General features: G+C 50.3%; 1 protein-coding gene across 1 annotated transcript in view; it reads left to right on the plus strand.

Annotated features, from left to right (window-relative positions):
• The window catches only part of LOC135075960 (intermembrane lipid transfer protein VPS13A-like), a 101,254-nt gene that overhangs the window by 49,256 nt on the left and 28,003 nt on the right, over positions 1 to 23,995 (plus strand). Inside the window, exons 29-42 of the mRNA XM_063970407.1 lie at positions 7 to 181; positions 492 to 766; positions 1,397 to 1,573; positions 5,360 to 5,679; positions 5,746 to 5,748; positions 6,129 to 6,291; positions 7,274 to 7,499; positions 8,920 to 9,033; positions 9,119 to 9,209; positions 14,449 to 14,596; positions 15,955 to 16,089; positions 16,608 to 16,816; positions 19,357 to 19,493; positions 20,632 to 20,880. Coding sequence (XP_063826477.1) covers positions 7 to 181; positions 492 to 766; positions 1,397 to 1,573; positions 5,360 to 5,679; positions 5,746 to 5,748; positions 6,129 to 6,291; positions 7,274 to 7,499; positions 8,920 to 9,033; positions 9,119 to 9,209; positions 14,449 to 14,596; positions 15,955 to 16,089; positions 16,608 to 16,816; positions 19,357 to 19,493; positions 20,632 to 20,880 — 2,422 coding nt within the window. The remainder of the gene's footprint in view (positions 1 to 6; positions 182 to 491; positions 767 to 1,396; positions 1,574 to 5,359; positions 5,680 to 5,745; positions 5,749 to 6,128; positions 6,292 to 7,273; positions 7,500 to 8,919; positions 9,034 to 9,118; positions 9,210 to 14,448; positions 14,597 to 15,954; positions 16,090 to 16,607; positions 16,817 to 19,356; positions 19,494 to 20,631; positions 20,881 to 23,995) is intronic.

Genomic DNA, 23,995 nt, shown 5'->3' on the forward strand with positions numbered 1-23,995 from the left:
CACCAGGTGATGTCCAAACTGCAGTCCAAGCTAAAGAACCTGCCTCCGCAACCTGTGTTGAAGCCATGCGACGTGGAATTCTCGAAGTGCTTCAAGAACGTCGAGGAGGGCGTCAAGGTCAAGCTCTCCGTGTCCGAGATAGAAGTTCATATTGCTGCCACTACGGTGCATACAGTTATGGGTACGTATAACCACAGAATGCATTTCAGGACAAGTATTGAAAACTCTCATCACTACACAAGCAGTTTGTTACACAAATTTTCTGTTTCTAAGCGTGATGTTGTCATATCTAATTTGCATTTACTATGTATGTGTAATGTTATTGAGATGCTTTTGCCGCGTGGATGGCAGTGAAAAGCGATCATGTAACATTTAAGGCAATTCATTCGCGCAAGACTGGGGCGCAAGATGTTTTTTTTTTAAACTTGGTCAATGTTCACAGTATTTAAAGCTTATTTGCTATACTATTCAATGATTCTCTTTCTTCACAGACATCATCGAGGAGATCACGACCGAACTCTCGATCCCAGATGAGAAGGAGCCTTTCAACTTCGCGTCCTACCACCCTAAGATGGAAAAGCCTGACGAAGACTTATGGTCACCCAAAAAGCTGACTCCCTACGTCATGCTGAACCCTGAGGATAGCTACGTGCAGCCCAAGTATCCCACGGTGACGCCCACGGAGACGTGTAGTGTGCGAGTGCCCAGTGTGAGGGTGCTATTTGAGCTGGAGCAAACTGTGCGAGTGCCTGTGCTCATGCTTGAGGTCAGTGACGTTAAAGGACCCTGTGACGTAGAAGTTTGGTTGATAGATGATGTTGAATAAAGTGTAGGTGAGTGCAACTTATGGACACGTTGGTGAAACTGACTGAATTAAAATTTGTAGTCATAAAAAGTTCGATATGAGCTCCATGTCAGCTGTGTCAGCTATGATTATGTGCTGTATGTGTGTGTGCCGCAGTTAAAACGAGCGTAGAGTCAGACTGCACAGCTGCAGTGCGGCTTACTACTCGTTGTTTCCCGCGTTTCCATTGTCGTTCTTCTATCCGAGTTTGCGTCGCGCCCGCGTCTATGGTCTGGCAAAATACAGAGTTGTTACAACCACCAGTGTAGGCGACGCACCACATATTCGTACTGTGCTCATGAATTGTACTGTTTTTTATTATTCTCTTGTCTATCGTTTACGAAATAAATCTACGGCCGACCAAGGAGTTACCGCCATATGTAAATTAGCAAAACGCAGTAAAAACGCACCTAAGTTCAGTCGTCCCCGCGCCACCGCAAACGTAAGCACGCATATAGCTCCTCGGTCGCACCGTTTTTACCTATCGAAAATAGTGGTCTTATTTCCATCCCTTACAACCAGTAATAAAATGTTTTCCCGTATCATGTCCAGATGTCGGCTGAGCTGACGCTGCACGACTGGTCGCGTCAATTACACGGCTGCGGCAGCGTGGCGGCGCAGGCGCACGTGTACAACGAGCGCGCGGACGCGTGGGAGCCGCTGCTGGAGCCCGGCGCGCGCGCCGAGAACGCGTGCCGGCCGTGGGAGCTCGCCGCCACCCTGCTGCAGGTGTGTAGCCTGCCAGGCTCCCGCAGGCGCACTGTACAACGAGCGCGCGGACGCGTGGGAGCCGCTGCTGGAGCCCGGCGCGCGCGCCGAGAACGCGTGCCGGCCGTGGGAGCTCGCCGCCACCCTGCTGCAGGTGTGTAGCCTGCCAGGCTCCCGCAGGCGCACTGTACAACGAGCGCGCGGACGCGTGGGAGCCGCTGCTGGAGCCCGGCGCGCGCGCCGAGAACGCGTGCCGGCCGTGGGAGCTCGCCGCCACCCTGCTGCAGGTGTGTAGCCTGCCAGGCTCCCGCAGGCGCACTGTACAACGAGCGCGCGGACGCGTGGGAGCCGCTGCTGGAGCCCGGCGCGCGCGCCGAGAACGCGTGCCGGCCGTGGGAGCTCGCCGCCACCCTGCTGCAGGTGTGTAGCCTGCCAGGCTCCCGCAGGCGCACTGTACAACGAGCGCGCGGACGCGTGGGAGCCGCTGCTGGAGCCCGGCGCGCGCGCCGAGAACGCGTGCCGGCCGTGGGAGCTCGCCGCCACCCTGCTGCAGGTGTGTAGCCTGCCAGGCTCCCGCAGGCGCACTGTACAACGAGCGCGCGGACGCGTGGGAGCCGCTGCTGGAGCCCGGCGCGCGCGCCGAGAACGCGTGCCGGCCGTGGGAGCTCGCCGCCACCCTGCTGCAGGTGTGTAGCCTGCCAGGCTCCCGCAGGCGCACTGTACAACGAGCGCGCGGACGCGTGGGAGCCGCTGCTGGAGCCCGGCGCGCGCGCCGAGAACGCGTGCCGGCCGTGGGAGCTCGCCGCCACCCTGCTGCAGGTGTGTAGCCTGCCAGGCTCCCGCAGGCGCACTGTACAACGAGCGCGCGGACGCGTGGGAGCCGCTGCTGGAGCCCGGCGCGCGCGCCGAGAACGCGTGCCGGCCGTGGGAGCTCGCCGCCACCCTGCTGCAGGTGTGTAGCCTGCCAGGCTCCCGCAGGCGCACTGTACAACGAGCGCGCGGACGCGTGGGAGCCGCTGCTGGAGCCCGGCGCGCGCGCCGAGAACGCGTGCCGGCCGTGGGAGCTCGCCGCCACCCTGCTGCAGGTGTGTAGCCTGCCAGGCTCCCGCAGGCGCACTGTACAACGAGCGCGCGGACGCGTGGGAGCCGCTGCTGGAGCCCGGCGCGCGCGCCGAGAACGCGTGCCGGCCGTGGGAGCTCGCCGCCACCCTGCTGCAGGTGTGTGGCCTGCCAGGCTCCCGCAGGCGCACTGTACAACGAGCGCGCGGACGCGTGGGAGCCGCTGCTGGAGCCCGGCGCGCGCGCCGAGAACGCGTGCCGGCCGTGGGAGCTCGCCGCCACCCTGCTGCAGGTGTGTAGCCTGCCAGGCTCCCGCAGGCGCACTGTACAACGAGCGCGCGGACGCGTGGGAGCCGCTGCTGGAGCCCGGCGCGCGCGCCGAGAACGCGTGCCGGCCGTGGGAGCTCGCCGCCACCCTGCTGCAGGTGTGTAGCCTGCCAGGCTCCCGCAGGCGCACTGTACAACGAGCGCGCGGACGCGTGGGAGCCGCTGCTGGAGCCCGGCGCGCGCGCCGAGAACGCGTGCCGGCCGTGGGAGCTCGCCGCCACCCTGCTGCAGGTGTGTAGCCTGCCAGGCTCCCGCAGGCGCACTGTACAACGAGCGCGCGGACGCGTGGGAGCCGCTGCTGGAGCCCGGCGCGCGCGCCGAGAACGCGTGCCGGCCGTGGGAGCTCGCCGCCACCCTGCTGCAGGTGTGTAGCCTGCCAGGCTCCCGCAGGCGCACTGTACAACGAGCGCGCGGACGCGTGGGAGCCGCTGCTGGAGCCCGGCGCGCGCGCCGAGAACGCGTGCCGGCCGTGGGAGCTCGCCGCCACCCTGCTGCAGGTGTGTAGCCTGCCAGGCTCCCGCAGGCGCACTGTACAACGAGCGCGCGGACGCGTGGGAGCCGCTGCTGGAGCCCGGCGCGCGCGCCGAGAACGCGTGCCGGCCGTGGGAGCTCGCCGCCACCCTGCTGCAGGTGTGTAGCCTGCCAGGCTCCCGCAGGCGCACTGTACAACGAGCGCGCGGACGCGTGGGAGCCGCTGCTGGAGCCCGGCGCGCGCGCCGAGAACGCGTGCCGGCCGTGGGAGCTCGCCGCCACCCTGCTGCAGGTGTGTAGCCTGCCAGGCTCCCGCAGGCGCACTGTACAACGAGCGCGCGGACGCGTGGGAGCCGCTGCTGGAGCCCGGCGCGCGCGCCGAGAACGCGTGCCGGCCGTGGGAGCTCGCCGCCACCCTGCTGCAGGTGTGTGGCCTGCCAGGCTCCCGCAGGCGCACTGTACAACGAGCGCGCGGACGCGTGGGAGCCGCTGCTGGAGCCCGGCGCGCGCGCCGAGAACGCGTGCCGGCCGTGGGAGCTCGCCGCCACCCTGCTGCAGGTGTGTAGCCTGCCAGGCTCCCGCAGGCGCACTGTACAACGAGCGCGCGGACGCGTGGGAGCCGCTGCCGGGCTCCCGCAGGCGTAAACAAGTCGGTGCGAGCGAACAACGTCGGTCACGAAACGTGGGATAATATTTTTTACGGAACCCTTGCGGCCTTTCCACGGAACCCCAGGGTTCCGCGGACCACCATTCGGGAACCGCTGCTTTAGTGCATTAAGTTCGCCTTATGTACAAATTTATTTTGGCATTAAAGTTTAAATAAATAAAACGCGTTAGATTGTAAACTAACAGTGGGTTAGGTTAGGTTAGATTGTAATTTATCTACGTCAGATTATAATCTGACGGACTGACTGACATATACACAGATCACAGAAACTAAAGGGAGATGTGACAAGGGGGCGGGGCCGGTGTCGCAGCAATATGCCCAAAAACAGAACACATTGCTCGTGACAGCAATGATAACAGTAGCGACGGTATAATGTAAACAGTTTACATTGCTTGCGTAGTTCGTTCGTTCGTTTCAGCCGAAAGACGTCCACTGCTGGACAAAGGCCTCTCGCAAGGATTTCCACAAAGACCGGTCCGGCGCCGCTCGCATCCAGGCACCTCCCGCGACCTTCACCAGATAGTCGGCTTGCGTAGTATTAAAGATTATTCGAACGTTGAGTACTGACATCGCAGTGGATAATGAGCACATATTTTGTTGTGTGTGTGAATTTCTAATGCGACACTGAGTTTCGAACTCAGGCGCATTAGTTGGCATCTTTCTATATCTCTTTGTGTGTCGAGGTCGATTTTTGGTCGAGGGAAGTGCGGGGTGCGGGGAGTTTGATCCGAGCAATCCGAGCGTCATTATTGTGGTGTGCGTGTGCATGGATAATTTAGCGTGTACCGATTCACTCAAACATTAACGGAAGAATGGTAGGGCGCGTCTTCGATGCCACGATCCTATAACTTGCCTACGAGGCCTGCAAGTGCACTGTACAACGAGCGCGTGACATTGACACTGGTTAATGTCGCTGCGACATACACTAAGAGCGCTTTAACATTTAGGCGATTTAGCAGCGCGACAAACGCGCGTTAGACGCGCTGCCGAAAATTTCATACTATGTGACAGCGGATGCATGCTTTTACATTATAAAAACGCCGCTGCCGCGCTGCAGTCGCGTTACTAACGCCCTAATGTGAAAGCGCTCTAAGACTGCGCATCGTCCGGAGGATATTTTCCCTGCGCTGGTGTAATCAAGGCTGAAACCTTCATCACTGCTTCATCCTACCATAAAACTGTCACCTTCAAAGTTATAAAATATCTCGTCTCCCTTGATTCTTTCTTTTTCTTTGTCTTTTGTGGTGTATAATAAAGTGTCTATCTATCTCATTTTTGTCCAGGCCAAATCCTACCCAATGTCGGCTCGCCTCGACACGACCGTCCAAACCGAGCCCGAAGACCTCTCTTCATCAGATCGTGCTAAAAAACCTAAAAAGAAAACCGGCTTCGAATCCGAGACCTCAGCAGACGAGGGTGATACAGACAACGAGATGGTATTCATAAAGAACCCTAATGGGAGGGAAAGCAAGCCTTATAACGTGGACTTCAATGCAGGAAACATGTCGTTATTAGGAGCGTTGGATCTGGACGAATCGGATTCGGAGAACGAGAATGGACTGATGGATAAACTGGCGACGGCTATTAGCCACCTATTTACGGAGTAAGTACCAAGATAATGCTATAATTGTGTTACAGGTTTAGTGGATAACTGAGTCAGTGCTTGAAGTAGGTTATAGGCCTATAAGAGCGGCTCAGGAGGGGTGACATAATGAAATGACAGAGTATTCAAGTCTGAAGCACATTTGAAATCTCACTAACGTTTAACGTCACAAAACCACCCTTCCCGTGCTTTTCCCATACCACAGGCTTGACTCAGTTGTACGCTCGATCTGTAGTATTACATGTAGGTAGACATAATAAAAACAATACCAATTTAATTAATTACCATGCCGATTACGTCCCTAAAGTAGACTGGTCACTGGGCTACAATCGTTCATAGAAGGTGAAGCTTGTACTTGCGTATAATTTATAGAGAGCAGATGGGAAAAGTGCAAAATCTCTGGCTCTTATTACGTGAGCGTAAATTGAGTTGTTTTTTTATGCCAACAGTGATTCAAGTGCCGACGATCTAAGTAACGAGGAAGATTCTTCGGCGCCGGAGCAGAGCGAGCCCGAGGGCAGCGACAACGAAGACAACGATAAGGCCGTCTCTTTCACCGACTCCGACAACAAGCCGAAGAAGGATACGGAGCACAAGACTGTCACGTTGCAGGCAAGAACAATATTAATTTATTAATATATTTTTTTAATTTATTAGTAATTTGTTATCGCACAAATTACTAATACTCCCATTAGCCCCTCGTACTAAGCTAAATATGCTTGTGTCACGAGTGAGCTCACCACAATAGTCGAGCGGCGGCGGGGACCGAACCCGCGTTACCCGGATCACGAGTCGGCCAGTCCGACTCCTTCACCGTTTGGCTATCGTGGCTATTATTAGACATCAAATCTAGAACAGGACTTTGTATCTGTTACGGTTAATGTGATAAATTGAAAATTATTAATAATAACCGGTTATTATGAATAATTCCCGACAGTCGCGGTAAAAGTGATAAATTAATAACATTTAACAGTGATAATTTAATAATTCAACCTTAGTACTAACAAATTTCATAAAAGAGAACAACACCTTGTGTACGTGTTCGTGTACAGCCAAACTTTTAAACGTTTTGATATCATATATTAATATAATTTGGCATAATGAGTTTGGAATGTTTCTTGCATAATATTACTTTTGCCATGATGCCTATAACATAATGTTTTGATTTAAAGTGAAAAATAGGTTAAGGTGCGGCGGGGGTGGCCCTTGGGCCACCCCTAAGCCGCCTATTTAGTTTTATACACACATAAATTACCTCATATTAATCACATTTACCAAATCATGCGGTAATTATTCATAATAACCGGCGATTATTCATAATTTTCACATTTATCACTTTGACCGTAACATATCCATTAACATGTCAATTATTTCTCAATTTTTTAAACTCTTTTTAAAAATCACCCTTTCTTTATGTTATACTCATAAGTAATGTGAAATAATTGTCTTTATTAAATTTTGACTAAGATTGGGCACATAAGAAACTCTAATATTTGCATCCAGTGGGCGATTCCCACTGGCAAAACAAAGTAGGATAGTCACTGGTTCAAATCACCAAATACTAGCAATCGTCAAAATCTGCTGTCTTTTGCAGGAGCCAGTCCGCGAAGACAGCGTAGACTCCGGCCTCGAAACGGAAAGCTTCGCAGAGCGCATGTGCACATACGTCATACTCGAAGCTAAGGAAAGCCTCAACATCACCATCACACCAGCTGGTGCACGCGCATTGTTGGCTTTGTCGGCTGCCATCACCGACAGGACGTCTGTCGTGTCGGCTATTGTTACTAGTGAGACTGGGCTCGTGTTGATCAATGATATAGGTAAGTCTTAACAACATACCCACCGAATTACTAGCTCTGTCAGTTGCCATCAGCGATCGGACGTCTGTCGTGTCGGCTATTGTTACTAATGAGACTGGGCTGGTGTTGGTCAATGATATAGGTAAGTCTTAACAACACACCCACCGCATTACTAGCTCTGTCAGTTGCCATCAGCGATCGGACGTCTGTCGTGTCGGCTATTGTTACTAATGAGACTGGGCTGGTGTTGGTCAATGATATAGGTAAGTCTTAACAACACACCCACCGCATTACTAGCTCTGTCAGTTGCCATCAGCGATCGGACGTCTGTCGTGTCGGCTATTGTTACTAATGAGACTGGGCTGGTGTTGGTCAATGATATAGGTAAGTCTTAACAACACACCCACCGCATTACTAGCTCTGTCAGTTGCCATCAGCGATCGGACGTCTGTCGTGTCGGCTATTGTTACTAATGAGACTGGGCTGGTGTTGGTCAATGATATAGGTAAGTCTTAACAACACACCCACCGCATTACTAGCTCTGTCAGTTGCCATCAGCGATCGGACGTCTGTCGTGTCGGCTATTGTTACTAATGAGACTCGGCTGGTGTTGGTCAATGATATAGGTAAGTCTTAACAACACACCCACCGCATTACTAGCTCTGTCAGTTGCCATCAGCGATCGGACGTCTGTCGTGTCGGCTATTGTTACTAATGAGACTGGGCTGGTGTTGGTCAATGATATAGGTAAGTCTTAACAACACACCCACCGCATTACTAGCTCTGTCAGTTGCCATCAGCGATCGGACGTCTGTCGTGTCGGCTATTGTTACTAATGAGACTGGGCTGGTGTTGGTCAATGATATAGGTAAGTCTTAACAACACACCCACCGCATTACTAGCTCTGTCAGTTGCCATCAGCGATCGGACGTCTGTCGTGTCGGCTATTGTTACTAGTGAGACTGGGCTGGTGTTGGTCAATGATATAGGTGAGTCAACAATGATATGTTAAGGTAAAGAAAGCCTTAACATCACCATCACACCCGCTGGCGTGTCGACAATTTGTTACTAGTGAGACTGGGCTCGTATTGGTCAATGATATAGGTAAGTCAACAATGATTTATGTTGACAACATGACATCGGTGAGTCAATAATAATGACATGTCAATGGGGTATTTGACACTTTCAAACGATTCGCGGCCTGATGATTTAATATGGCCTAATGGTAGTCGCCCTTGACAAAATCAATGCAAGAGTTGCCTTTTGACAGCTCAAGAAAAATATATCAATAGATTAACGTTGTCACTACCTTGTTTGTCGCACATTGAGTTAGAGATAGCCCACTGCATGACTTTATATCGCATCTTCTGATGATATCTACGATCACGTACATAAATCCATCCACAGTTTATGAATATTTTATGAAAAATCTTAATTTCAGGACCTGGATCAACGGTGCATTTAAGGACGCGAGCAGAAACTGATTTAGCAGGGAATGACAGGGTATTGGCTATAGCCGACTATGACGCCGATGCCAGCCGCCCTAGTACTCCAGGTAATCAATAAGTAAATAGAACAACCAAATTCCATTGAATGATACTAAAATGTGGGTACTATGAACATTTTGTTAATGGTTGTAGGCTGTGACACATCAGGAGCAGATCTACTGGACGAAGAAATAGTAAAAGAAACCAAACCTGAAATGGCTGATGTGAGCGAAGACTGGGATTGGTAAGTCTTGTTATTTTTTTAACATTCATTATCGCTTCTTCTTCGTGAAACCTCATAACACCTAATCTTAGATGCATGGTCTACATACAAGTGCTTCGTCTAAAGTGAGGCAAAAATCATATCTCATCCAATGTCATTTTACATACGTTTTCACTAGTGTTTGACTTTGTCAACTGTCACAATGTATGGGCAAAAATAAGCCAGTGGTATATCTTGCGTCCCTGTTTAAAAAACTATGATAAAAACTATCCTATGTCCATTCCTGGGACTCAAACTCTATGCCAAATTTCATCAAAATCGGTTCAGTGGTTTAGGCGTGAAAGCAAGATAGACAGGCAGAGTTACTTTCGCATTTATAATATTAAGTATAGGGACTGGGAGCCCATTTTGTCCAGGTCTTAGGCGGTTATCACACTGCGCCGCGCTCCGCCGCGGAGCGCGTGATTTTCATATAAAAAATCACGCGCGCGGACGCGTTGTCAGTGTGAAGTGCCGCGCGTGTTTTCTATACAAACTGAGGTACTTGCATACAATGATTAAATCTGTCGCCCCGCGCACCGCGGAGCAGTGTGATAACCGCCTTAAGGCGATTAGAGTCCTCAATGACCTTGAGCGTTTGACCTTCAGGCTTCGCACAACACCCGCGCACCCCGCACGAAAACTCCGATTTGACACCGATCAAAAATACACGGGCATAGGTAGGTACAGAATAGAAGCTCTTTCTTCATACATTACTGCCTATTATTTTAAACTTGAATTGATGAACCTTGATGTCGATGTCATTCAACCCAGGCGCAAGTGATCGCCCGAAATGTTCTAAACTAGCGCACCGTATAGTAAGGTATTTATATTTAACAAAAATTACAAATCCATGAACATTTTGTATGGGATAATATTTTTTATTTTATTTTATTTAGCTTACAATGTATGTTGTGTGTAAACTATGTTTGTTCGGGTGGAATTTTGCAAGCTGAATTAGTTAGACCCATTTCCTGACGACAACCGATTGAGTTAAAATTTCGGATACACATGCAATTCGGATGACAATGCAATATTATGATGACATGGAGCTGATCTGATGATAGAGCTGGAAAGTCAGTGACCCCATAGGAACTCCGGAATAAAACGACTCCATCGAGTTGAGGCTCGTTTGATTTGTATTTATTTATTTACATTAAGGTTTACATAGTTACGGTAAACTACTTTACAAATCACGAGTACCTATTTCAATTCTATATGTAAACAGGGTCTGATGATGGAGCTGGAATGTGGCCATAAGAATTTTTCGAATTATTACGAGCTACATTAGAGAAAAACGATGCTACTACGCCGTAGTAAATTCCGCATCATAAATACTAAAATGCTTAAATTAAAATTAAAAGAAAAACATTCTTTAAAAAACAAGGTTTTGTATGCTCTAAAAAGAATAGAATAAAAAATAAAGATTCTATCATTACTCAATTTATATGACTAAAAGCTCGTCGCGAGATTTACTTGTGTAAACAAAAATACATTCATAACGTAACTTAATTTTAAAGTAAATCTAAAAAAAACACGGATAGGTAAATAATAGGTACATCTACAAGAACTTACCTAAATCTCGTAACAAGCTTTTAGTCAGATAAATTGCGTAAGGACAGAATCTAGGTATATAATAGAAAAAGACACGTTCCAAATTACTGAAGGAATGTCAGATAGATACTTACATCACTGCATTCATTTTCAAAGCTCTCATGGCCGCATATTTCATCGAACCATTTTTTCGAGGCATTTTCATAAACTCAATCAGATGTCGTTATTTATGTCGGTATATGCGCGAAATAAAGACTTTGAATTACGTATTATTGCATACTTATCATCTTTTATCTGAGCTTTTATCTCAAGAATAAAATTGTCATTTTGACAAAATATTTCCCATACGGAGACTGTCAATAGGCCAATTTTATTCTCCATTTAAAAGTTTCGATGCATTCAAAAATCATAATCATAAAATAACTATAAAAATAAGGTTCATAGTAACCAACGAAAAAACAGATCAGGTTCCTAAGTCAACGCGCATATATTTTTTGGGTTCCGAACCTCAAAAGGAAACAACTAATTATTTAACCCTTAGGCCTCAGCCTCGAACTTAGCGGGCAGCGGGGCGGGAGCGGCGGCGGCGCTGGAGCGGGGCGGGCAACGCAGACCCGTTCTCGAAACAAGCGGGCAGCTCGCGCGGCGCTTTAGCGGCGAAGTGTTGTGTTCGGGGTTGTGTTGTCGAGATATTTGTTTTTATTCGCAAATGAAATGTCTGAACAACGGCGACAATTTTATTTCGATTCAAATTTATTCCTAACGCTCGATTTATTGTGGGCAAAAGAAGGAGTGCGCTCTGCCCGCTCGTTGCCCGCTCCCTCGCCGCTGCCCGCTCGTTGCCCGCTCCGGCGCCGCTGCCGCGCCGCTGTTTTCGAGAACCGGTCTATTTGATTTTACGCATAAGATCCTGCCGCTCCCGCGCCGCCGCCGCCGCCGCCCCGCTGCCCGCTAAGTTCGAGGCTGAGGCCTTATACTCTGTTATTCGTCCGTCTGTCTGTCAAGACCCTTTTTTTCATATGTATAGATAACAGCACTTAACATAAAAAATATGGTCTCAATGTCGTCTTTCAGTAGCAACAACAGGGTCAACAACAACAAAAGCATGAAATAAATTAATTTTCACTAAAAATTAAAACCAACTCCAAAACAAATTACCAAACCGTAGGCTGCCAGTGCTGCCACCGACTCCGAAAATATCAATCATGGTATAAATTTGACCTAGTAAATAAATAACGGAATATATTTTCTACTTTTACTTATTTAACCTTTAACTATGGACGTCGGGTCTCAGAGGCCCACCCCCCTTTCCGATTTCTCGGTTTAAACACCTTCCCGCCACGTGTTGCTCTCGACCATCTCAGAGCTTCAGTTTTAACTGTGTTTGGACCGAGGAGGCATAAAATCGCATCTTCCGGCACTTATTACGTGAGTAATAACCATCCAAAACTTTGTCCGGGCCTGGGAGACCCGATGACTATAATTTCCATACAAACATACTTGTATGGATGTGACTTGTCAACTATAATTTTTTTATATTATATTATTATAATCTTAAGTAAATTGCTCTAGTTTATGAATATTTAATGGCAGAAAGTATCTGAGTACATCAGCTATATTATTAGCCCAACTATCTAAAGAACATTTCAGAAGTAAGGTATTATTTGTAGACGATTCTTCTTTTGAGTTTAGATTCTTAGAATTCACCATTGCTGCAGATTCCGATTCTGAATGGTGTACATTTTGTCAATCAAAACTCTCAAAGAAAGATAACACATGCCTGTAGAGATAATTTGTTTTCAGTGTTCTGGGCCACTGTGTATAATTTTACTAACTTTAACCCTTGTCAAATTTTTTAATTTATGTCCTTCAGAAGTTTTGTTCATGTTTTTATGTTACATGGTTATTAATTAGCAAGGAAAAAAATATTACTTTCATTTATTAATAATCGACTGTAATCAAGAAGCCTATATGTGATGGCAAGTCAATTAACACTGAAAAATGTCTAAGTTTTTTAAATTTGCAAAAAATAATTAAATGATGGTTAAAATTTGATTATATTTACCACTAAATCCTTTATTAATAGTTATTAGATATATATCAACTCTTTAATAAATTCAAATTAATTCAGATATGAAAATAAGAAGAATTTTAGATAGGGGTCTGTGAGACCCGACGTCCATGGGAGTGTGATTATTTTTTCACGTCCATAGTTAAAGGTTAATGCAGTTTGTTTTGGAGTCGATTTTTTTACACTAATAGATTCTATTTAGGTAGATAATAGCGTCCAAGCATGCCTTAATTCAATCGTATCGTCTGACTGAACGTACTCTATGAACAACTCTGACATAAAATATATTGTCAAACAAAGGCTGGGTTGCACCATCTTATTTTAAATTTGACAAAAGTCAAATATCTGTCAAACTCCATACAAAAAAACACCGGTTATCGCCAAAGCTACGGTCAAAGTTAGGTCACGTCAGGTGGTGCAACTCAGCCAAAGAAAAAATTCATTTTGATCGCTAATGTCAGTTTGCAGCGAGTAACACAACCTCCCCGTCTGAAGGCCAGCGGCCGACTGCCGCCCGCACCCCGCGAAGGCCCCCTCAACAGCAAAACGTTCGGAATTTATCAAAAGTAAAATTTATGAATGAAAGTAATGTTCGATTGAAAAACGCAACGTGTCATTTAAAGATTAAAGAATTCTTAGCCTATTCGTGCAAAAATCTTTAAAATTAACATAGCCGTTTGGGAGGAGTAGGGAATTGAAGTAAAAAATCGATGTCCCGTATTTATTTTTTTAATCCACAACAAAGAGACGTAGGAAAAATTCAAACGTGTCAAATGTAGTCCTTGAACTGTTGTATAACATATATTTTTTTCAACTATTTCTGTCCAGCAGTAAAAGAGGAGTAGGCTTTACAAAATGACCATTTCGCGCGGATTGAGGACACTAATCGCCTTAACTATAGTATTTTTCACGTAAGATGATCCGTATGACACTTCAAGGTTATCCATATTACGCATACTACATATGCAGAATATTTTTGAAAAAATATTTGTATTTTATTAGCAATATAATTTAAAAAAATTAACTACTTGTCTTGAAATAATATAGTAAAATCTGAGTTCATTGATTATATTTTAATTAAATACGACGTAAAAATATTTTTTATTTAATGTACGCAATGTGTGAAACGGAATAGATTTAGTGCTGGGGTATTTGTTGTATAACAAAATCGATTATTTCCGTGGTTCATTAATCGATTGCAGTGAATACTTAGTTATTAAAAACATCACAAAAATCAACTATATTTTTCGATTGTTGACTTTAATAAACGCATTGAAAATAAATTAATAGTTTTTAATTTAAAGAAACAGAACCAGTACTTTTTAGGAATCGTTTTTTTTGAACACGAAGTCCATGGAATTTGAATATTATCAATAAAAAATTGTTACAATAATATTTGTAATAAAAAAAACATGTTTTTTGTTAAATAACACTTGTACAAAATATTTCTCTAAAAGTAGGTTTTACTAACTCTTAGAAAAAAATCGATAGATAAATCGCTATGGTTTAGTTATGTGACATCTCTATAACTTTCAAACTCGAAACGTCATACGAATCATCTTAGGTGAAAATGACTATAGTATCTATTGTCTCCAGCGTGTTCGAGGGCGGTTTCCCCGCAGGCGGCATGTCGCCACCTGGGGCGGGCGCAAGCTGGGCGCCGCCCGCCCCGCCCGCACAACTGCGGGCCAAGCTCACCGACCTCACGCTGTCTGTCAGGCTGCACGACATGGACCCGCTCACGGTAGGCTTCGAGAGTATATCTACTGTCTCCAGCGTGTTCGAAGGCGGTTTCCCCGCGGGTGGCATGTCTCCACCTGGGGCGGGCGCCAGCTGGGCGCCGCCCGCCCCGCCGGCACAGCTGCGGGCCAAGCTCACCGACCTCACGCTGTCCGTCAGGCTACACGACATGGACCCGCTCACGGTAGGCTTCGAGAGTATATCTACTGTCTCCAGCGTGTTAGAGGCGGCTTCCCCGCGGGCGGCATGTCTCGGCCGGGGGCGGGCGCCAGCTGGGCGCCAAGCTCACCGACCTCACGCTGTCTGTCAGGCTACACGACATGGACCCGCTCACGGTAGGCCTCGAGAGTATATCTACTGTCTCCAGCGTGTTCGAGGCGGCTTCCCCGCGGGCGGCATGTCTCCGCCGGCACAGCTGCGGGCCAAGCTCACCGACCTCACGCTGTCTGTCAGGCTACACGACATGGACCCGCTCACGGTAGGCCTCGAGAGTATATCTACTGTCTCCAGCGTGTTCGAGGCGGCTTCCCCGCGGGCGGCATGTCTCCGCCGGCACAGCTGCGGGCCAAGCTCACCGACCTCACGCTGTCCGTCAGGCTGCACGACATGGACCCGCTCACGGTAGGCTTCGAGAGTATATCTACTGTCTCCAGCGTGTTCGGGGCGGCTTCCCCGCGGGCGGCATGTCTCCGCCCAAGCTCACCGACCTCACGCTGTCTGTCAGGCTACACGACATGGACCCGCTCACGGTAGGCTTCAAGAGTATATCTACTGTCTCCAGCGTGTTAGCGGGCGCCAGCTGGGCGCCGCCCGCCCCGCCGGCACAGCTGCGGGCCAAGCTCACCGACCTCACGCTGTCTGTCAGGCTGCACGACATGGACCCGCTCACGGTAGGCATTATGGCATCATCATCATCATCATTTCAGCTATGAGAGCCCACTGCTAAACGCAACGCCGACTTCACGGATTGTCCAGTTGGAAGCGGCCTGCATCCAGTGACTTCTAACATCCGTTACTAGGTCTACCTTGTGGATTTTACGGGGTAATGGTTGTTGAACATAACTGGATCCACATTGGACCGTGATTTTGTTGTTTGATTTGAGCTCTGGATACGACAGGGGACAAAAATCAACAAAATTACACTACGCTCAATCTCAACTAAGTTTTACTCCAATCATCTAATTAGCTTACGGTTATGTCGAATTCCCATCCAGCTCAAGATGAAATACAACTATTTAATGGATATTTAAAGATGCATCTAAGAGATATTCGACGTGTGTTTGTCCCTCAGATAATGTGCCTTTCACGCAACGCGTCCACTGTAAATAGTGATAGATATTTGCCATTTGTTCTGTCCCTCAGATCCTGTGCCCATCACGTAACGCAACTAAACTACACGTGCTGCATCCGAGCCGCCACGATACGCGCTACTACATCGTGGTGGAGCGCGCGTCCAAGTACAACACCAAGAAGATCGTGGTCCGCTCGCCGCTGCAGGTAAAGCTTGTATCCACTTGAGTATACACAGGCGAATAAGCGGCTCATTTGGCCGAGCCGTTCTAGTGGAGACGCATGAGTCGAGCTTGAGCATGCTCAAATAGTCACAATTACCACAGCTCCATCACAATGCCGCAATATGATACGTCTTGTGCTAAGTAAACAATTTGTTTTCTTTAATTTTTCAAGTTTATTGCCCTCGTATATCCGCAACGTGAGTCCGTTCGCTTTCAAATTGTACTAAAGGAATAAATTGAAATGGTTGCGCATCGACGTGCGTAAACAGATTTTATTTTATTACATAGGACCGTTTGCATGACCTCGCGTTCATTTGCTACGCGTGATTCTTGCGTTTTTTTGCCGGTATCTTGATGCGCGCGTTTTCAATTCTTATTGGATTGTCCAGTTAATCCATGCATCTTGTAGTGTGGAAACTTCCATTCTCTATGACTGATCTTGCCTTACTACCGCGTCTTAACGCTTGTCATTTGAAGTTCCGTAACGTTATTCTGTTATAGATCCGCAACGAGACCTCCTACCCTCTCGAACTCTTCTACAAGAAGTCTGAGCTCGCAGCGGCGGGATCGGGCGCGGGCGCACCTGGTGCCCTCACCAACCCCTTCGACGACAAGCGGCGGCTGTGCGTGCTGGCGCCGCAGGAGCAGTACAACGTGCCGCTGTACATCGCCTACCACTGCAGGCTGTTCCTGCTGCCCTCCAGCGCACAGTGAGTACTGTGCGCGCGCGCCTGGTGCCCTCACCAACCCCTTCGACGACAAGCGGCGGCTGTGCGTGCTGGCGCCGCAGGAGCAGTACAACGTGCCGCTGTACATCGCCTACCACTGCAGGCTGTTCCTGCTGCCCTCCAGCGCACAGTGAGTACTGTGCGCGCGCGCCTGGTGCCCTCACCAACCCCTTCGACGACAAGCGGCGGCTGTGCGTGCTGGCGCCGCAGGAGCAGTACAACGTGCCGCTGTACATCGCCTACCACTGCAGGCTGTTCCTGCTGCCCTCCAGCGCACAGTGAGTACTGTGCGCGCGCGCCTGGTGCCCTCACCAACCCCTTCGACGACAAGCGGCGGCTGTGCGTGCTGGCGCCGCAGGAGCAGTACAACGTGCCGCTGTACATCGCCTACCACTGCAGGCTGTTCCTGCTGCCCTCCAGCGCACAGTGAGTACTGTGCGCGCGCGCCTGGTGCCCTCACCAACCCCTTCGACGACAAGCGGCGGCTGTGCGTGCTGGCGCCGCAGGAGCAGTACAACGTGCCGCTGTACATCGCCTACCACTGCAGGCTGTTCCTGCTGCCCTCCAGCGCACAGTGAGTACTGTGCGCGCGCGCCTGGTGCCCTCACCAACCCCTTCGACGACAAGCGGCGGCTGTGCGTGCTGGCGCCGCAGGAGCAGTACAACGTGCCGCTGTACATCGCCTACCACTGCAGGCTGTTCCTGCTGCCCTCCAGCGCACAGTGAGTACTGTGCGCGCGCGCCTGGTGCTCTCACCAACCCCTTCGACGACAAGCGGCGGCTGTGCGTGCTGGCGCCGCAGGAGCAGTACAACGTGCCGCTGTACATCGCCTACCACTGCAGGCTGTTCCTGCTGCCCTCCAGCGCACAGTGAGTACTGTGCGCGCGCGCCTGGTGCCCTCACCAACCCCTTCGACGACAAGCGGCGGCTGTGCGTGCTGGCGCCGCAGGAGCAGTACAACGTGCCGCTGTACATCGCCTACCACTGCAGGCTGTTCCTGCTGCCCTCCAGCGCACAGTGAGTACTGTGCGCGCGCGCCTGGTGCCCTCACCAACCCCTTCGACGACAAGCGGCGGCTGTGCGTGCTGGCGCCGCAGGAGCAGTACAACGTGCCGCTGTACATCGCCTACCACTGCAGGCTGTTCCTGCTGCCCTCCAGCGCACAGTGAGTACTGTGCGCGCGCGCCTGGTGCCCTCACCAACCCCTTCGACGACAAGCGGCGGCTGTGCGTGCTGGCGCCGCAGGAGCAGTACAACGTGCCGCTGTACATCGCCTACCACTGCAGGCTGTTCCTGCTGCCCTCCAGCGCACAGTGAGTACTGTGCGCGCGCGCCTGGTGCCCTCACCAACCCCTTCGACGACAAGCGGCGGCTGTGCGTGCTGGCGCCGCAGGAGCAGTACAACGTGCCGCTGTACATCGCCTACCACTGCAGGCTGTTCCTGCTGCCCTCCAGCGCACAGTGAGTACTGTCAGGCCTCCGTCACTCGCCTATGCCGGCCGAGATAATTACCTACAGCGCGCGACAACTTCAAGTTGCAAATCAGTCAGGGCCGCCACGCGCCTGTGAGCACACGCGTATTTCTATACACGCTCGGTCGATCATCGTCACAATTAAGGTTTTTTGCTCCAACAGCACTGTTATCCTTCTTTAATGGAAAATCGTAATATTTAGGAATAATAATTAATTAACTGTACATAGTAATTTAAATAATTAAAAAAAACTACACTTTTTAAATAATTTTGAAATACTTATGACAAAAAACTGTCGCAAAAAAATTATTTTAGCTAATATAAACAGCATAGCAAAAAATACTACACGATTGTGTACTAAACTATGCTGTTTCATTTAAGATTTCAAGAAGTAGGTATGTACCTAAGTGGTAGATCGCCCAGGGTTTTGTTAGTAAACAGTAGATCTTATGTCTAATCAAGTTGGCCACCCCTGGTATAGATCGTTTCATCCACGAAGACGCGCGCACCACAAATGTTTGGTCTCGGTCGCGCGGGGTGCGGGGAGTTTGATCCGAGCAATCCGAGCGTCATTATTGTAGTGTGCGTGTGCACTCATGGATAATTTAACGTGTACCGATAACACTCAAACATAAGCGGAAGAATGGTGGGGCGTTACTTCGTGGATGAAACGATCTATACCGATGGTCGTTGGAGCAAAACAGTTTTCCAGTGGTGACCACGGACCCGAAAACTTAGTGTAGGCAAACCTCCCGCCGGCAAAACTGGTGATCTAGTGAAATTCGCAGAAAGTACGTATGCGGGCAACGCAAAACCTGTGTCGTTACGGAACTTATTTGAGGCCTGTGAGGCTTCGAGTGAGTCTATTTATTTCGCTTGTGGTCCTAATATGCTGCTTCAGGCAAGCGAGTAAGTTTGTTACTGCTATAGGACGACGAAAAGACGCAAATGGAGTGTATTTTTGTCACATAAACTACTGCGAGGCTTCAGACACGTATACTTTGCCAGCTCTGTTACGTCACATGAATTAATTTTGATAATATTTACAGAACGTACCAGACCCATGCTCACGGCCTCTGGTGGAAGGAGCTGGCTAACGACCTGGGCACGCCACGTGACGTCATCTGTCCCACCAAGGACGGGCCCGAACACAAGATATTCGCCATGAGGATCATCACCGTTGAAGGTAGGCTTATTGATCTATTACTAAGGCTGACTTTTCATGTTTAAATCTAGTTAAAATAAGATTTTATTCTTTCGGAAATTGAACGGTATCTTTGGGTAATTTTGTCTATCTAGTGGAAAATGTCTAATCTTTGTCATTAGCTTGATTACTAGCTTAATTTTTTTCTAACTATTACTAAAATTACGGACGAGGACTCTATAGTTTCTTGTGACAAGAGAAACCAGCAGTAGCAATAAAAGTTTCTCTTTTTTTATTTTTTTTTTGGGATGGACTGTCCCGCTGAAGCGCGCAGGGTAAAAGTTTCTCATTCATCGTTCGTAGTTGGACAAAGGCCAAATCCCCTTTTTTCACCATCAATCCCTTATTTTTAAGTGACCCCTATCAGGCATTTTGTTTTCATAGGGGTCACTTAAAAATTAGGGATTTATGGCATATATTTATTATCCTGGCAGGGTTGCCATGTAATGTGGGGACCGGGAGTTGTCAATGAAAGAGATAATACTGTGCGATGCGAGTACTATATTTGTGTCTCCATTTACATAGCAACATCAGATTTATAGGTAAAGTGTATGTTAGTGTGAGGGTGGCGCGTACACATACTACAGTGAAAACGGGTATAAATCCAAGGCTTCCCAAACTTTTTTTTACTATGACGCCCTAAGTTAAGGCGCTCTGGGGCGTTGTTTAGGCCTCAGCTTCGAATTTAGCGGGCAGCGGCGCGGGAGCGGCGGCGGCGCGGGAGCGGGGCGGGCAACGCAGACCCGTTCTCGAAACAAGCGGGCAGCTCGCGCGGCGCTTTAGCGGCGAAGTGTTGTGTTCGGGGTTGTGTTGTCGAGATATTTGTTTTTATTCGCAAACGAAATGTCTGAACAACGGCGACAATTTTATTTCGATTCAAATTTATTCCTAACGCTCGATTTATTGTGGGCAAAAGAAGGAGTGCGCTGCCCGCTCGTTGCCCGCTCCCGCGCCGCTGTTTTCGAGAACCGGTCTATTTGATTTTACGCATAAGATCCTGCCGCTCCCGCGCCGCTACCGCCGCTGCCCGCTAAATTCGAGGCTGAGGCCTTAAGGTTAAACCAACGCCCTAGGGCGTTTCGGAATCCCTGCTTCAGTCCAACAACTTATCTGCCCACAGGCTGCCAGTCGCACAAAGTGACGCGCTCCATCCCCAACTATCTAATTCGGGTGGTGCCGCCGCTGGCCATCTACAACCGACTACCATACGCTTTGGAGCTTGCGTGCGCCGCGCGTGATTGGCGCGTGCGACTAGAAGCCGGCGAGCGCGCGCACTGCTACACGCTGCCGCCCGCCATGCCGCATCGGCTCACGCTCGACATCAAATACATGGGCCTACCGTGGGCGGGAAGCTTTACTCTGGCACCAGGTATGTGGTAACGTAAAACAATCCTGTAGGCCTAAGATGCGCGCCGCGATAAGTGGTTATCACGCCATTTTATCGATCTTGCCCGTACATTTTGACGTCGATCAAAGTTATCACGGCGCGCATCTTAGGCCTTCTGGAATGGAGAAAGGACGGTGCCGCCGCTAGTCATCTACAACTGGCTACGCGCGCGGCTTCGGCTTCTAATCGCGCGCGACTGGCGCGTGCGACTAGAAGCCGGCGAGCGCGCGCACTGTTATACGCTGCCACCCGCCATGCCACATAGGCTCACGCTCGACATCAAATACATGGGTCTACCGTGGGCAGGGAGTTTTACGCTAGCGCCAGGTATGTGGTAATGAACAAACTTGGAACGGAGAAAGAATGGTGCCGTCGCTAGTCATCTACAACTGGCTACGCGCGCGGCTTCGGCTTCTAATCGCGCGCGACTGGCGCGTGCGACTAGAAGCCGGCGAGCGCGCGCACTGCTACACACTACCACCCGCCATGCCACATCGGCTCACGCTCGACATCAAATACATGGGCCTGCCGTGGGCGGGAAGCTTTACTCTGGCGCCAGGTATGTGGTAACGCAAAATAAACATGGAATGGAGAAAGAATGTCGCACGCTTGGCCATCTACAACCGACTACCCTACGCTCTCGAGCTCGCGTGCGATTAGAAACCGGCGAGCGCGCGCACTGCTACACGCTGCCACCCGCCATGACACATCGGCTCACGCTCGACATCAAATGCATGGGCCTACCGTGGGCAGGAAGCTTTACGCTGGCGCCAGGTAATTGCCAACTCATGGGTCGGGAGAGTGCATAGGTACTACTCGAGTCTCTTTTCCCTTAGCGCTATACTTCGCTGGCGCCAAGTTTGTGGGACCCTAGTGAGGGCCATAGCTTGTTACACTCTGCTGCCCGCCATGCCGCATCGGCTCACGCTCGACATCAAATACATGGGCCTACCGTGGGCCGGGAGCTTCACGCTGGCACCAGGTATGTGGTAACGTAAAACAATCCTGTAGGCCTAAGATGCGCGCCGCGATAAGCGGTTATCACGCCATTTTATCGATTTTGCCCATACATTTTGACGTCGATAAAAGTTATCACGGCGCGCATCTTAGGCCTTCTGGAATGGAGAAAGGACGGTGCCGCCGCTAGTCATCTACAACTGGCTACGCGCGCGGCTTCGGCTTCTAATGCCCGCCATGCCACATCGGCTCACCCTCGACATCAAATACATGGGCCTGCCGTGGGCGGGAAGCTTTACTCTAGCACCAGGTATCCCTCCGTCCACCCATGGTTCTACCTTCCTCACAGCGTACGAACCGAATCTCAGGAGAGCTCATAGGTACTGCCCGAGGTTCTTTTCCCTTTGCGCTATACCTCGCTGGCGCCACGTATGTGGGACCCGGCTGGGGGACATTGTCATACGCTGCCACCCGCCATGCCACATCGGTTCACGCTCGACATCAAATACATGGGCCTACCGTGGGCGGGAAGCTTTACTCTGGCGCCAGGTATGTGGTAATGAACAAACTTGGAACGGAGAAAGAATGGTGCCGCCGCTAGCCATCTACAACTGGCTACGCGCGCGGCTTCGGCTTCTAATCGCGCGCGACTGGCGCGTGCGACTAGAAGCCGGCGAGCGCGCGCACTGCTACACGCTGCCGCCCGCCATGCCGCATCGGCTCACGCTCGACATCAAATACATGGGCCTGCCGTGGGCCGGGAGCTTTACTCTGGCGCCAGGTATGTGGTAACGCAAAATAAACATGGAATGGTCGTCGCCTGCCCTATGCGTTGGAGCTCACGTGCGCATACGCACTGCTACACGCTGCCGTCCACTGCACCGCATCGGCTCACGCTTGGCGCGTTGACGCGAGATACATGGGCCTGTCTTGGGCCGGCTCCTTCACGTTGGTTCCAGGTATCCTTCCGCCAACTCATGATTCTACCTTCCTCACAGCGTACGAACCGAATCTCGGGAGAGCTCATAGGTACTGCCCGAGGTTCTTTTCCCTTTGCGCTATACTTCGCTGGCGCCACTTATGTGGGACCCGGTTGGGGGACATTGTCATACGCTGCCACCCGCCATGCCACATCGGCTCACGCTTGACGCGAGATACATGGACCTGCGGTGGGCGGGAAGCTTTACTTTGGCGCCAGGTATGTGATAATGCAAAACCAACAAGGAATGGATAAAGAATGGTCCCGCTGCTAGCCATCTACAACCGGTTGCCGTACGCGCTAGAGCTCAGTGCGCGTGCGCACTGCTACACGCTACCACCCGCCATGGGCCTGCCGTGGGCTGGCTCCTTCATCCTGGCTCCTTCACCCTGGCTCCAGGTATCCTTCTGCCAACCCATGGTTCTACCTGCCTCACGGCGTACGAACGCATAGTTACTGCTATAGGTACGTGGGACCCGGGCGGGGGCCACTGCTACACGCTACCGCCCGCCATGCCGCATCGGCTCACGCTCGACATCAAATACATGGGCCTGCCGTGGGCGGGAAGCTTCACGCTGGCACCAGGTATTCCTCCGCCAACCCAAACCTGTTTCATAGGTACTGCTATAGGTACGTGGGACCCGGGCGGGGGCCACTGCTACACGCTACCGCCCGCCATGCCGCACCGGCTCACGCTCGACATCAAATACATGGGCCTGCCGTGGGCGGGAAGCTTTACTCTGGCGCCAGGTATGTGATAACGGGACTATTCCCACCTCTCGTTCCCACCACTGCAACTCCTGTGTAGCCAGGATCTACAGCTTGACCGCCACAAAAACCCAACCAATGAAGGTCAAGTTTGTCCCGGGGGAAGTTAAACTGTCATTGGACCCGCAACGAAATTAATCAGAAGAACATAGGAGGAGTTCGAAATTAAGGTTCGACAGGTATGTGATAAAGTAAAACAATCCTGTAGGCCTAAGATGCGCGCCGCGATAAGCGGTTATCACGCCATTTTATCGATCTTGCCCGTACATTTTGACGTCGATCAAAGTTATCACGGCGCGCATCTTAGGCCTTCTGGAATGGAGAAAGGACGGTGCCGCCGCTAGTCATCTACAACTGGCTACGCGCGTAGCTTCGGCTTCTAATCGCGCGCGA

Source organism: Ostrinia nubilalis, chromosome 11 (genome assembly GCF_963855985.1).
Source record: "Ostrinia nubilalis chromosome 11, ilOstNubi1.1, whole genome shotgun sequence".
NCBI classification, from domain to species: domain Eukaryota; kingdom Metazoa; phylum Arthropoda; class Insecta; order Lepidoptera; family Crambidae; genus Ostrinia; species Ostrinia nubilalis.